At 41.7% G+C, this 12,028-nt stretch overlaps 1 protein-coding gene and 1 pseudogene across 3 annotated transcripts in view; one reads left to right on the top strand and one right to left on the bottom strand.

Annotated features, from left to right (window-relative positions):
• Positions 1 to 3,340, bottom strand: part of LOC135965574 (POTE ankyrin domain family member B-like) — a 28,964-nt gene extending 25,624 nt beyond the window's left edge. For 2 of the 3 annotated variants that reach the window (XM_065522638.1, XM_065522639.1), the window contains exons 1-2: positions 2,946 to 3,340; positions 2,646 to 2,771 (exon numbers count right to left, since the gene is read on the bottom strand). In XM_065522638.1, coding sequence (XP_065378710.1) covers positions 2,646 to 2,771; positions 2,946 to 3,340 — 521 coding nt within the window. Of the gene's footprint in view, positions 1 to 2,645; positions 2,812 to 2,945 lie in introns of all 3 variants that reach the window. The other variant, XM_065522640.1, reaches the window with a different exon arrangement.
• A 3,989-nt stretch (positions 3,341 to 7,329) lies between these two features.
• On the top strand, positions 7,330 to 7,659 carry LOC135965341 (cyclin-dependent kinase 2-associated protein 2 pseudogene; annotated as a pseudogene).
• The last annotated feature ends 4,369 nt before the right edge of the window (positions 7,660 to 12,028 follow it).

The following is a 12,028-nucleotide window of genomic DNA, read 5'->3' as shown; positions in this document are numbered from 1 at the left end:
TCCTGTTGAGTAGAGCAATACATTTACAATAGTAATGGTCATTTATATTTGCTATTTTAGTTTTCATAAATATATAACTAAAATAAAATAATTAATTCATACCTTTTTACACATGTTTATATATATAATGAAAAGATAATTTTATAATAAAATGTATATACAATAAAATCTACAGGAACAGGTAAACAGAAACCCTCTACTTCTCAACAGGGTAAAAGTTCACAGAAGATAGCTATCCACAGGAATAAAAATAAATAATAAAATGTGAGAAATTATTTGTATCTATGCAAGTAGCACATTCCTTCTCTTCCCAAGGATTATTTCATTACTAGTGAAATTTAACTAAAACTTTTCAGATATTCATTGCAGAAATCACAGATAAGAGAAAGGGAAGAACTTCACTTACAAATCCCCAGAAATAAGTTTGATTATGTTTTCTACATGTTTTCAAGTAACACAAGAGCAGATTCTGTTTGTGTAGGTGTATAACAAACTGATTTTTTCCTCACTTGATATAGCAAAGCACATCTTTGCACGACAACATATCTCTGTATCTACTGATACCTTCAATGGTTACATGTTATTCCATCCTATGGATGCACTGAAATTTTTTCATAAAATCTTTATGTGAGCTCTTCTTAATACACTGCTATTTTAAGCAATACTAAGAAAAACATATGTCTCTATTTCATATAGATATTTCAGTATAATAGAGTTGATAGGTAAAAGGCATACACATTTTTAACATGTGGTTCTTATCATCAAAGTGTGTTAGAAAAGTTGCAGCAGCTTAAACTTTCAGCAACTACATAAGTACCACTGTTCTTCACCCTCACAAACTTTGTGGATAGAAGACAGTATTTCATTCCTTTATTTATTTATTTTTATTATTAATTAGTTTATTTACTTTTGAGATGAAGTCTCATTCCATCATCCAGGCTGGAGTGTAGTGGTGCAATCTCAGCTCACTGCAACCTCCACCTCCCTGGTTCAAGCAATTCTCCTGCCTCAGCCTCCTGAGTAGCTGGGATTACAGGTGCATGCCACCATGCCTGGCTAATTTTTTGTATTTTTTAGTAGAGACGGGGTTTCACCATGCTGGCCAGGCTAGTCTCAAATTCTTGACCTCGTTATCCACCTGCCTTGGCCTCCCAAAGTGCTGGGATTACAGGCGTCAGCCACCGCGGCCGGCCTTTCATTCCTCTTCTAACTTCAATAGAAAACAGTATTTCCTTCCTCTTCTAACTTAAATTCCTTCTCTTACCAGGAACACTACGTTTTCCTATGTGCACAGGTCACTGGTAGATATGCAAAAAAGTACCTTGCCCAATCTTAAATTGAGCTTATTTTATTATATCTGCATATATATGCTTGGTTCAGTGGCTCAGGCTTGTAATCTCAGCACTTTGGGAGGCTGAGGCGGGTAGATCACAAGGATAGGAGTTCAAGACCAACCTGGCCAAGATGGTGAAATTCTGCCTCTATTGAAAATACAAAAAATTAGCCGGGTGTGGTGGCGGGCACCTGTAATCCTAGCTACTCAATAGGCTGAGGCAGAGAATTGCTCGAACCCGGGAGGCGGAGGTTGTAGTGAGCTGATACTGCGCCACTGAACTCCAGCCTGGGCAACAGAGTGAGATTCTGTCCCAGAAAAATAAATAAATAAATAAATAAATAGTTGCATATATAAATAGGCTTTTGTGTTTTCTTCTGGTACTTTTCTCCTTTTGTATATTTAAAAATTTTAATCTATACTCCAGGAACTTACTTTTGTGACATAAAAATCTAGCTAGTTTTCTCCAAACAGCATGCATTTCATTTATTAATGATTAATCTTGCTTTATCAATATGAAACATCGCCATTTTCAAGTGCTAAATTCTTACATATATTTGGGTATTTCTGGATTTCCTATTCTGTTCTATTCATTGATATTTTTTCAGTTGTTAGTAAACAATTTGTGGAAATAGCACATTCACATTTTGATATCTGGAAAAGCAAGTCTTTTTCCGTTCTGTTACAAAAAATTAACTTATTACAGCAATAAAATACAGGATGTGCAGTGTAAAAATGCTAAAACTTTGCTATTTTTATTTGGCTTACGTAAAAGTGATAAACAGAGAAAAAGCTCACATCTTAAGAAAAACGAATCTTCCTATTCAAGGACACAAACCATCTTCCCATTTCAGTTTCCTTGTAAGGTTCCTCAGTAAAGGACATATTTACATAGGGTACATTGATATCAAATCCATATTGGATTTTATTTGAAAAATATTTAGCCCAGAAATTGATATATTATGGGACTTAGTTCTCAATATACACCTTTCTATAATGTATAGAACATTGTTTTAAAATGTGTACATTAAAAATAATCTGCTGCATCGACTTGATTTTGCGAGTTAAGTTACTTTCATACAGTCTATTAGTGTTCTATAAGGGAAATTATAATCGGATAGGAAATCAGCTAAAGTTTTGTTTCTGTGTTGTTGTTCATAAAGGGCCTGTGCCCTGACCTCTCTGAGGTTTCCACACCCAGGGTGGTGTGGGGCCTGCGGAGGAACAGAAAGCCAGGACCCGGATCCCTCCAGGAGGGTATGCCCCCATCATCCCCCCACGTCCCGCCTCCTCCCAGCCCAGGCCCGGTTACCTCTTTTGTTTGTCCGTCTTGTTCACGTCAGTGTCCCTGAGCATGACGATGAGATCCTTTCTGGGGACTTTACCCCACCAGGCAGCTCTGTGGAGCTTGTCCAGATCTTCTCCACGGACGTGGTACCTGGGCTCCATGAAGGCGCTGTCATCGTAGTCTTCCCAAGCTTCCACGTTGCTCTCCCCGCGCCCCTTGTAGCTGGGGACGTGGTACCTGGGCTCCATGAAGGCGCTGTCATCATAGTCTTCCCAAGCTTCCACGTTGCTCTCCCCGCGCCCCTTGCAGCTGGGGACGTGGTACCTGGGCTCCATGAAGGCGCTGTCGTCGTAGTCTTCCCAAGCTTCCACGTTGCTCTCCCCGCGCCCCTTGCAGCGGGGGAAGCAGTGGCAGCACCACTTGGCCATCTTGCTCCTAAGTGTCTTCATAGCAGAGGCATGGTGGTCCCCAGAAGTGCCCACGTTGCTCTTGCCGCTCCTCCTGCAGCAGGGGAAGCAGTGACAGCACCACTTGGCCATCTTGCTTCTAAGTGTCTTCATAGCGGAGTCGTCCTGGTCTCCAGAAGCACCCACGTTGCTCTTGCCGCTCGCCCTGCAGCAGGGGAAGCAGTGGTGGCACCACTTGCCCATCTTGCTCCTGAGACCAAATGGCTTCTTCACAGGGGAGGCAGCGGGTATTGAAGAAACCTCAGCCACCATCTGTTTTGAACAGCCAGGGGAGGCCGGTAGTCGCGAGCACATCGCGTCTACCAACCAGTTTCACCAACTAGCAGGAAATTCTGGGTTTCCGATCTGTTTGAAGAGAAAGGTCAATCCCAGCCAAAACCTGCCAACCCCAGCAGGGTAGCCCAGCCCACCCCACCCGGGAAAACCCACACCCAGCCGGGGAAAGCCCACGCCCAGCCGGGGTGATCCCACGCCCCCCCCCCCCCCCAGGAAGGGCCAACCCCCGGCCCGCCCCGCCCAAAGGAAACACCCAACCCAGCCAAGGGAATGCCAAGCCCAGCAGCGAAAAGGTCAAGCCCAGCAAAGGAACGCGATGGAGGAAACGTCAATCCAAGCGAGAAACACTGGGCAAAGCGATTAACGCCGAGCCAAGCGAGGAACGCCAAGCCAAGCCAGGAACGCAGAGCCAGGCCTAGCCGTTACAGGCAAGCCAAGCCGTTACGGGGGTGCGCGTGCGGTGTGCGCGCCTCAGGCGGCGTCATTGCACGTGGCACAGACAGTGGCCAATGTGTGCAACCTGCGCACAAGTCTTGGTGCCACGAATATCAGTGACAGCCTTGCGTTCCCGGCAAACTTCGTGGGAATTGGCCGAGCCTTCAGGCTATGGAGGAGAGGCCTCTGGTTGGAAAAAGCCTCTTGAGGCAGGACAGGGGCTAGAGCGCCTGGAACTGGAGGATGCTGACAGGCTCCTCTGAGGAAAGCCCGCAAGAGACTCGTGGCGTGCTGTTGCCGGTGGCCACGGCTGCTGCTCAGAGCTCGGGCTTCTTTCTTATATTTGTTTTGGTTTTATTTTGCTACTATTTTCTACTTTCTTGATGTGATAGCTGAAATTTTATTTGAGAAATTTCTACTTTTCCGTCATACACATTTAGTGAAACACATTTTCCTGCCAGCACTGGCTTTACCTGTGTTGAATCAAGCGTGATATGTCGTATTTTTATTCAGTTTAATATATTTAATAGTTTCCCTTGAGACGTTTCCCTTAGGAGTGTGCTTGCTGTTTAGTGCTATTCACAATAGCAAAGACATGGAATCAATCCAAATGTCCATCAATGATAGACTGGATGAAGAAAATGTGGTACACATACAACATGAAATACTATGCAGCCATAAAAAAAGAATGAGATCATGTCCTTTGCAGGGACATGGATGGAACAGGAAGCCATTATCCTCAGGAAACTAATGCAGAAACAGAAAGCGAAACACCTAACGTTCTCACTTATAAGTAGGACCTGAACAATGAGAACACATGGACACAGGGAAGGAAACAACACACAATGGGGCCCCTGGATGGGGGCGGGAGAGGGAGAGCATCAGGAAAAATAGTTAATGCATGCTGGGTTTAATGCCAAGGCAATGGGTTGATATGTATAGCAAACCACCATGGCACAAATTTACCTGTGTAACAAACCTGCACATCCTGCACATGTACCCCAGAACTTAAAATAAAATAAATAAAAATGTAAAAAAGAAAAAAACCAACAAAACTAAAATGTGTGCTGTTTATCTTTCAAGTATTTAAGATTTTGCTGTTATCTTACTTTTTTATTTTGAATTGGATGCCATTTTGGCTGGAGGATACATTCTACATGATTTCAGTTCTTTTAAAACTCTAATGTTTGTTAAAATGCAGGACACAGACCATCTTGGTTTATGTTCTGTGGGTACCTAAATGTTCTGCTGTATTCTGATGCTAGGGGGTGGAGGAGCAGGGGGTTTTGTTGTTTCGTTTAGTTTTGTTTTTTTGAGGCAGAGTGTCGCTCATTTTGCCCAGGGTGGAATGCAATGGCCTGATCTCGGCTCACTGTAACCTTCGCCTCCCGGGTTCAAGCGATTTTCCTGCCTAAACCTCCCCAGTAGCTGGGATTACAAGCACCCGCCACCACACCCGGCTAATTCTAGTATTTTTAGTAGAGGCAGGGTTTTGCCGTATTGGCCAGGCTGGTCTCCAACTCCTGACCTCAGGTGATGCACCCGCCTTGGCCTCCCAAAGTGGTGGGATTACAGGCGTGAGCCTCCGCACCCAGCCAAGGGTGGAGTACTTTATAAGTGCCAGTGTGCGGCAGCCGCCAACATCAGCAGCTGCTGACACTGCTAGCGACTGGGGCGGACAGCGGCCAGAGCCGGAACCCAGGCTTCCTGCCACCTGTGCGTGCGGCGCACACCTGGAAGCTGTCCTCCCACAGCCTACACCGGGGGGCACAGCAAAGCTGGGACTCATGTTTGAAGGAAGGAAAAAAATCGAACGAGTAACCCAGCACTGTTCTTTCCAGATCCATCCCGCTGGCCCTCTTGTTTCCCACGTTTTTGAAAACTGGCTACTCTGACCTCAGATCCCTAAATCGCAGCCACTGAGACCTGGCTCTCAGAAGCCAAAGCCCTGGCACTTTCCAGGCTGAGCAGGAGGAGGTGAAGGCAGACTGGAGGCTGGTCCAAGACAGCTGAGGGCTGACCATAGGGGGTCGTGCAGAGGCCACCACTGGGGCCGCTACACGTGACATGGGATTTGGGCCATTGGGTAGAAGGCGTGGAGATGGGGCACTGCCAGCGGAGCCAGGGAGGAAAGAGAACACTCTCCAAATTGTCTTCCAGGGTTTCCATGAGCATTTTATTAACTCAGAATCTGTCAGGAATAATACTAGGGAGTTACCTTTCCCTGACGATGGCTCTTGTCAGAGTAGTGAGATAGGTGTGTGGGGGGGTGGGGGTGACGAAGAGGAATGTGAGGCTCAGTTTACACATATTAAGATCAGCAATGGTGTGCCGCTGGCAGGAGCAGAGCGAGCCTGGAGATTTGGGTGGCTGCAGTTGGTAAGTGGTTGCAATCCAGAGAGTGGGACTGAGATCCTCTCTTGTCATGTTAGCATCCCGTTTCCTGGGCGCGGCTCTGACATCCTGCAGGTGGTCATTTCACTCATGGAGGCTCTGTCTCTCTTCCATCACCCCAGACTCAGCTTCACACTCCAGGGCTGCACACCACCAGCCACCGTCATGTTAACCCCTTCCCAGGTCAATGTGTCCCTCACCTGGAGCCCAATCTGCTGGACAGCCTGGGACCGTCCATTTTCGGGGTGGTGGGCAACCTGGTGGCCATCGTGCTGCTGTGCAAGTCGCGCGAGGAGCAGAAGGAGACCGCCTTCTACACACTGGTATGCGGCTGGCCACCAACGACCTGTTGTTCACTTTGCTGGTGAGCCAGGTGACCATCGCCATGTACATGAAGGGCTGGTGACCTGGGGCCAGCCCCTGTGCCAGTACAGCATCTTCATCCTGCTCTTCTTCAGCCAGCCCGGCCTCAGCATCATCTGCACCCTGATATCTATACAGGTAATTTGTGTTCGACATTCTCAGAGGAGTTTCATAAGCTTTATGTTTTATCTGGGTTATAAACAGAGTCCTCAAATGCGTAAAAAAGAAATCATACCAGGATTGAATTTCAGCAGGAATAAGTTTATTTTACCTATTCAAAATTAAAATACTTTTGTTTTGTTTGATAATGTTTTTGTTAAAGATACATTTTTGAAAAAAATTTAGGTAAATATTTAATAATGTCCCCTTTTCTATCCCAAGAAGTAATTTCATAGTTTATTTAAATTTTTTTAACAAAAATGTAGCATAGATTTTTTAAAAAAATAATGCATATTTTAACTCAATAAATCCAAAATACTGTGGCAACATGTAATCAATGTAAAAATTACTAGAGATAGTTTGCATTCTTTTTTCTTATGAAATCTTTGAAATCCATTGTGTATTTTACATTTTAGTACGTCTCAACTCAAATGTGAAATTTTCATCGAGAATATCTGAACTGTATTTAGATTAATAAAAACGGCAGTTAAAAAATTTAACATAGATTTAGTACGGGGTGTGCAGCCAGCTTGCAAATCAGATCTCGGCTGAGCGGCCAGGCAGCCAACCCCCGAGTAGCGGCCTGCTGGCTCTGCAGTGCCCAGAAGTTGAGGATGTTCTACAGATCCATCATGCCTGCCCCCAGCAGCACCCCCGGCTCCAGCACCCCTGGGCCGGGCACCCCGGTCCCTACAGGAAGCGTCCTGTCGCCGTCGGGTTCAGTGCCAGGAGCCGCTGTCCCTTTCAGACCGCTGTTTAACGACTTTGGACCGCCTTCCATGGGCTGCGTGCAGGCCATGAAACCACCTGGCACCCAGGGCTGCCAGAGCACCCACACGGAACTGCTGTCGGTCACAGGGGAGATGGGCAAAGGGATCCGGACCACCTTCGCTGGCAGCAAGAGCACCACGGAGCGCCTGAAGAGAGGGATCATCCATCCCTAGTCAGAGTGCCTGGCGGAGACACAGAGGAACCCACACACTTAACAGGAAGCTCCTAAGCCTCTGTGTCTGGACTTTTCCCGGCCACTCCAGAGCACCTGCTTCTCCCTGGCCCTCATCCCTAGTTGCACTAACCATCCTGGGCTTCCTGGGTCCTGTGTCCCTTGATGGTGCCCTCAGGAACCAAGGGGTGGCTCTCACTCCAGGTGGCAGCACTAACGATCCTCCCTTCCCCCCATCCCACTCCGCCAAAGCAACAAGAGTTAGCAGCGAGGTCCCCGTGAGTCCCACCCATGACCTGCCCACAGTGTTGCCCACTGGAACTTTCTGTGGGCCCCACCACTCAGCCCTTCCCAGCACTTCTCCCACGTGTCCCCAGCCTCCTTCTCCCTCAGCACGGGCTCAGGCCTCAGGCCTGACACTTCCCTGCCTTGTGTCTTTTGCTAAATATGACCTTTCTACATTAATAAAAGATGATTTGGAGTTGTGCTCTCTAAAAAAAGTTTAATATAAAAGAGAAATAAAAGAAAATTTAGCAAAGGAATATATCGATGAATATTTAAATATTTAGATGACATTACTACCAGACATCATAAGATCATCAGATATTTCATTTACTTATGATTAATATGTTTGTATTTATTTTTTTATTTTATTTACATATTTATTTTTAGTATACTTTAAGTTCTAGGCTACATGTGCACAACGTGCAGGTTTGTTACATATGTATACATGTGCCCTGTTAGTTTGCTGCACCCATTAACTCCTCATTTACATTAGGTATTTCTCCTAATGCTATCCCTCCTCACGCCCCCCACCCCATGACAGGCCCCTGTGTGTGATGTTCCCCGCCCTGTGTCCAAGTGTTCTCATTGTTTAATTCCCACCTGTGAGTGAGAACATGCAGTGTTTGGTTTTCTGACCTTGTGATAGTTTAAACAAACTAGCAAGTTCAGAAGTCACTTTATAAGAGAAATAATGAAAAATAAAGTATTATTGACATTGGTAACAGAATAAAAGTTAGAGTTAGACAAAGTATTAACAAATAAGCTTATTTATTTATAAGAGAAGGGAAAATATTAAAAAGGATTAAATGATGTCTTGTCAACATGAAGAAAAACTGTATTATATATAATTCATTTGTTAACTTATTATTGTGTTTCCTTGTATAATTTTCACTTGGTTTTGTCAGTTTTACTACTTGCTTCATTAGTTCAAAAACTACATCTTCATAGATCATTTCAGCTTTTGCTGTGTGGGCAGAATTATAAAACCCAGTTTCAAAATTTCAACTGAACATTGTCAGCATTTTTCTTTGGGCTTTTTATTAAAAACAAAACAAAACAAAAAACCCCCAAGTAATTGTGTGTGTGTGTATTTTAGCATTATCATGAATGTAATAACAATAAAATCAAACAGAAGCAAATGGATAAGCAATATGTTGGACTAGCATCTCAAGTATGAAAATGGCATTGCCAACAGTGATATGATTTTTTCAAAATGGTCAACTTTTTAAAGTATAATCTTATTTCAACCTAAAATCTTACTATCGGAAAGTGTAGTGTACATTAAAATGTTCTGAAATGCCTTTATTCACATATATTAAATGGTCGTACTCATTCAGTTATCTACAAATTGGTTTTTCACTTCTGTAATTGTCTTATAGAATGTTCAGAAGTTATGCAGAATGTGAGATAATTTTCTATTGAATATGATCATTTTATCATTGCAAGACATCAAACATCCCTGTTGCAAGACATTAAACACCCCTGTTTCCTACCAAATAAATGTACAATAGTGATAAATGTAAAGATGTTTTTCAAAAAAGACACATTTTCGAGTTATAAAACAAGGATTTTAAAACTTGAATTGTTACAGTGAATATGTCTTAATATAGGCTACGGTCACTTTAGATAAAAAAATTACCTCACGTCTATTTTCAGTATTACTTAAAGGTATTTATGTAGTGGCAATGATTTTTTTTTTTTTTTTTGCCTAGAGGCAGATATTTTTCCACATGGCTATTTATGGTATGAAACTGTATTTAAATGCATGTACACATATAAAAGCTGCCACTGTGGCTGTAAACTATTAAAAGTTATAAAGATTAAAAAATAAATAAAAAATAATTGTTTTTCTATGAAATGTCTTTATTCAAGTCCAAATTTAGAGTTTTAAATGCTTGAAATGAATAAAAGTGAGTGTTTCACATATTTCAGTCGGAATGGCCTTTGTCCTAGTTTTATTAGTGAAGCAGCAGACTGCATTTTTTTTGCTCTCACACACCTTCAAAAAGTGGACAGAAAAATTTGATAAAACTTCTAGGACATTATGTGATGAAACACATTAAACACTGAAGGAGAAATACAACCTCACTGTTTATAAAAAACATATAAGAAGGAATCCTGCATACATATATCTATCAGTTTCAGATTTTCAAAAAGTATTTGCCTTAAAATGAGCTTCATTAGAATATGTGTTCTCCCAGAAAGCCAAGGAAAGTACGTTAGACACAGGATCTGGAAGTCTATATGTGTGATGTAACTTCATTGAATACATTTCACAAATAAGGCAGAAATGTATCCGTGTGACCCAAAATGTTCTCTAAATTTTCTCAAAGCAATGTGGCCACATCTATTATCTTTTACCATGACTAGTGTTCATTCCAGGGGTTGGATATTACCTCGCCCATTTGCAGCCTCCTATCTCTGCGATTAATTATGGCTAACATTCTCAGCAGTCAAACATCTTGCAAGTGACAGCTTGAAAAGGCCTACCAGCATGATGTTCACTCTGCCACCTGACTAGCTTGTCTTCCATCTACACACTGCAGTATTTAGAAGAGCGCTTTAGTATTGTAAATTTGATCCAACATGTGTTCAACGAGATGAAATCTTCAATATTGCACTACCTGTGAATCGGGAGAATGTTAATTTGCTTCTGTAGTTTTAAGTGTATTCTCAGAGGTAGAGGAAGCCATATTATATCATTGGATTCAAGAAGTAAAGTAAATAGAAGAAAAAAAGATGTTATTCTAGTTTGGTTATGTTTATATCTTAAGTTTTCTTTTCCAGATATATGAGAACCTACTAAATACACTGAATAAAATGTGGTAGCCATGGGTTAAATATCATACTTTATGTTTTGCTAATTAATTCCAAGATACAGTAGAAAAATAAGCTCTCTTATATAATACAAAAATGATATGGGGGAAAGAAGTAAAAAATTAACTTAGAGACATCATTAATTAATTTCTTTTCTAAATGAAACACTAAATAATTTCTATTTGTTTTGACAAATAGATAATATATTTAGAATCAATGCTTTATTACTTGGAAAGTGGAGTAAAATTTTAAATGTATTATTCAGATTGTATTATTACTATTTACTACAGATCACATACATTTGTCTTTTCTTTGTATTAGACATTAATTAATGGCAAACGTCCCTTCGAGGCCTATTTAATATGAGTAGTAAAGTATCTGGAATTTCTGAAATAATAAAAGTGACCTAAATCACCATGTTTGGTAAATTCACAACATTCAAATGGCAGGAGGGGAGTAGTGGATGTAGGGAAGGGAATGCTCATGTTCTCATTATTCCCAAACGGATTCTTACAAGTCTTCTCACTGGGCACATGGATGCATCTCAGTAATACACAATGTCTTACTTAGACAGCCACAACTGTCTGCAGTTTTTAACAAGGTACAATTCAACATTATTATTCCTTGCCACCTCAATATCAGATATTTTCTCATGTCATCTTTTACTTCTGAAGAGCTGAATTATTGATTCATAAACTGAATCCATAGCTACATATCTGTGGATGTTTTTAAATTATGTGAAAATTTTGTATATGCTTTCTTCTGGGGAAAGTATCGAACCTGGTGATTGTAACAAAAACAATCACTCGTGTTAATATTTAAGTCTTCATTAATGCAGAAAACTTTGCACACACCTTAAGGTCAGATATTATTTTGTACCCTACATATAAAAACTTTTTTTTTTTTTTTTGAGATGGAGTCTCACTCTGTTGCCCAGGTTGGAGTGCAATGGAGTGATCTCTGCTCACTGCAAACTCCGCCTCCCATAACATTAATGATCACTGATCAAAGATCACCATAACAAATATAATAATAATGAAATATTTAAAAAATTGTGAGGATTACCAAAATGTGAAACCAAGACACAAAGTGAGCACAGGCTGTTTATTAAATGGTACCAATAGACTTGTTTCACCTGGGTTGTCACAAACATTTCATTAGTAAATAAAAGAAAAAAAGGCCATATCTGTGAATAAAGAGAAGTGCAATAAAACATGTTTGTATTAATTTGGTTAACTTTATTCCAACTTAATGTAAACTAGTTTGTT

Source organism: Macaca fascicularis, chromosome 10 (genome assembly GCF_037993035.2).
Source record: "Macaca fascicularis isolate 582-1 chromosome 10, T2T-MFA8v1.1".
Classification (NCBI taxonomy): Eukaryota; Metazoa; Chordata; class Mammalia; order Primates; family Cercopithecidae; genus Macaca; species Macaca fascicularis.
The sequence above is the reverse complement of the archived record's forward strand: the minus strand, read 5'-3'. Positions and strand labels throughout refer to the sequence as shown.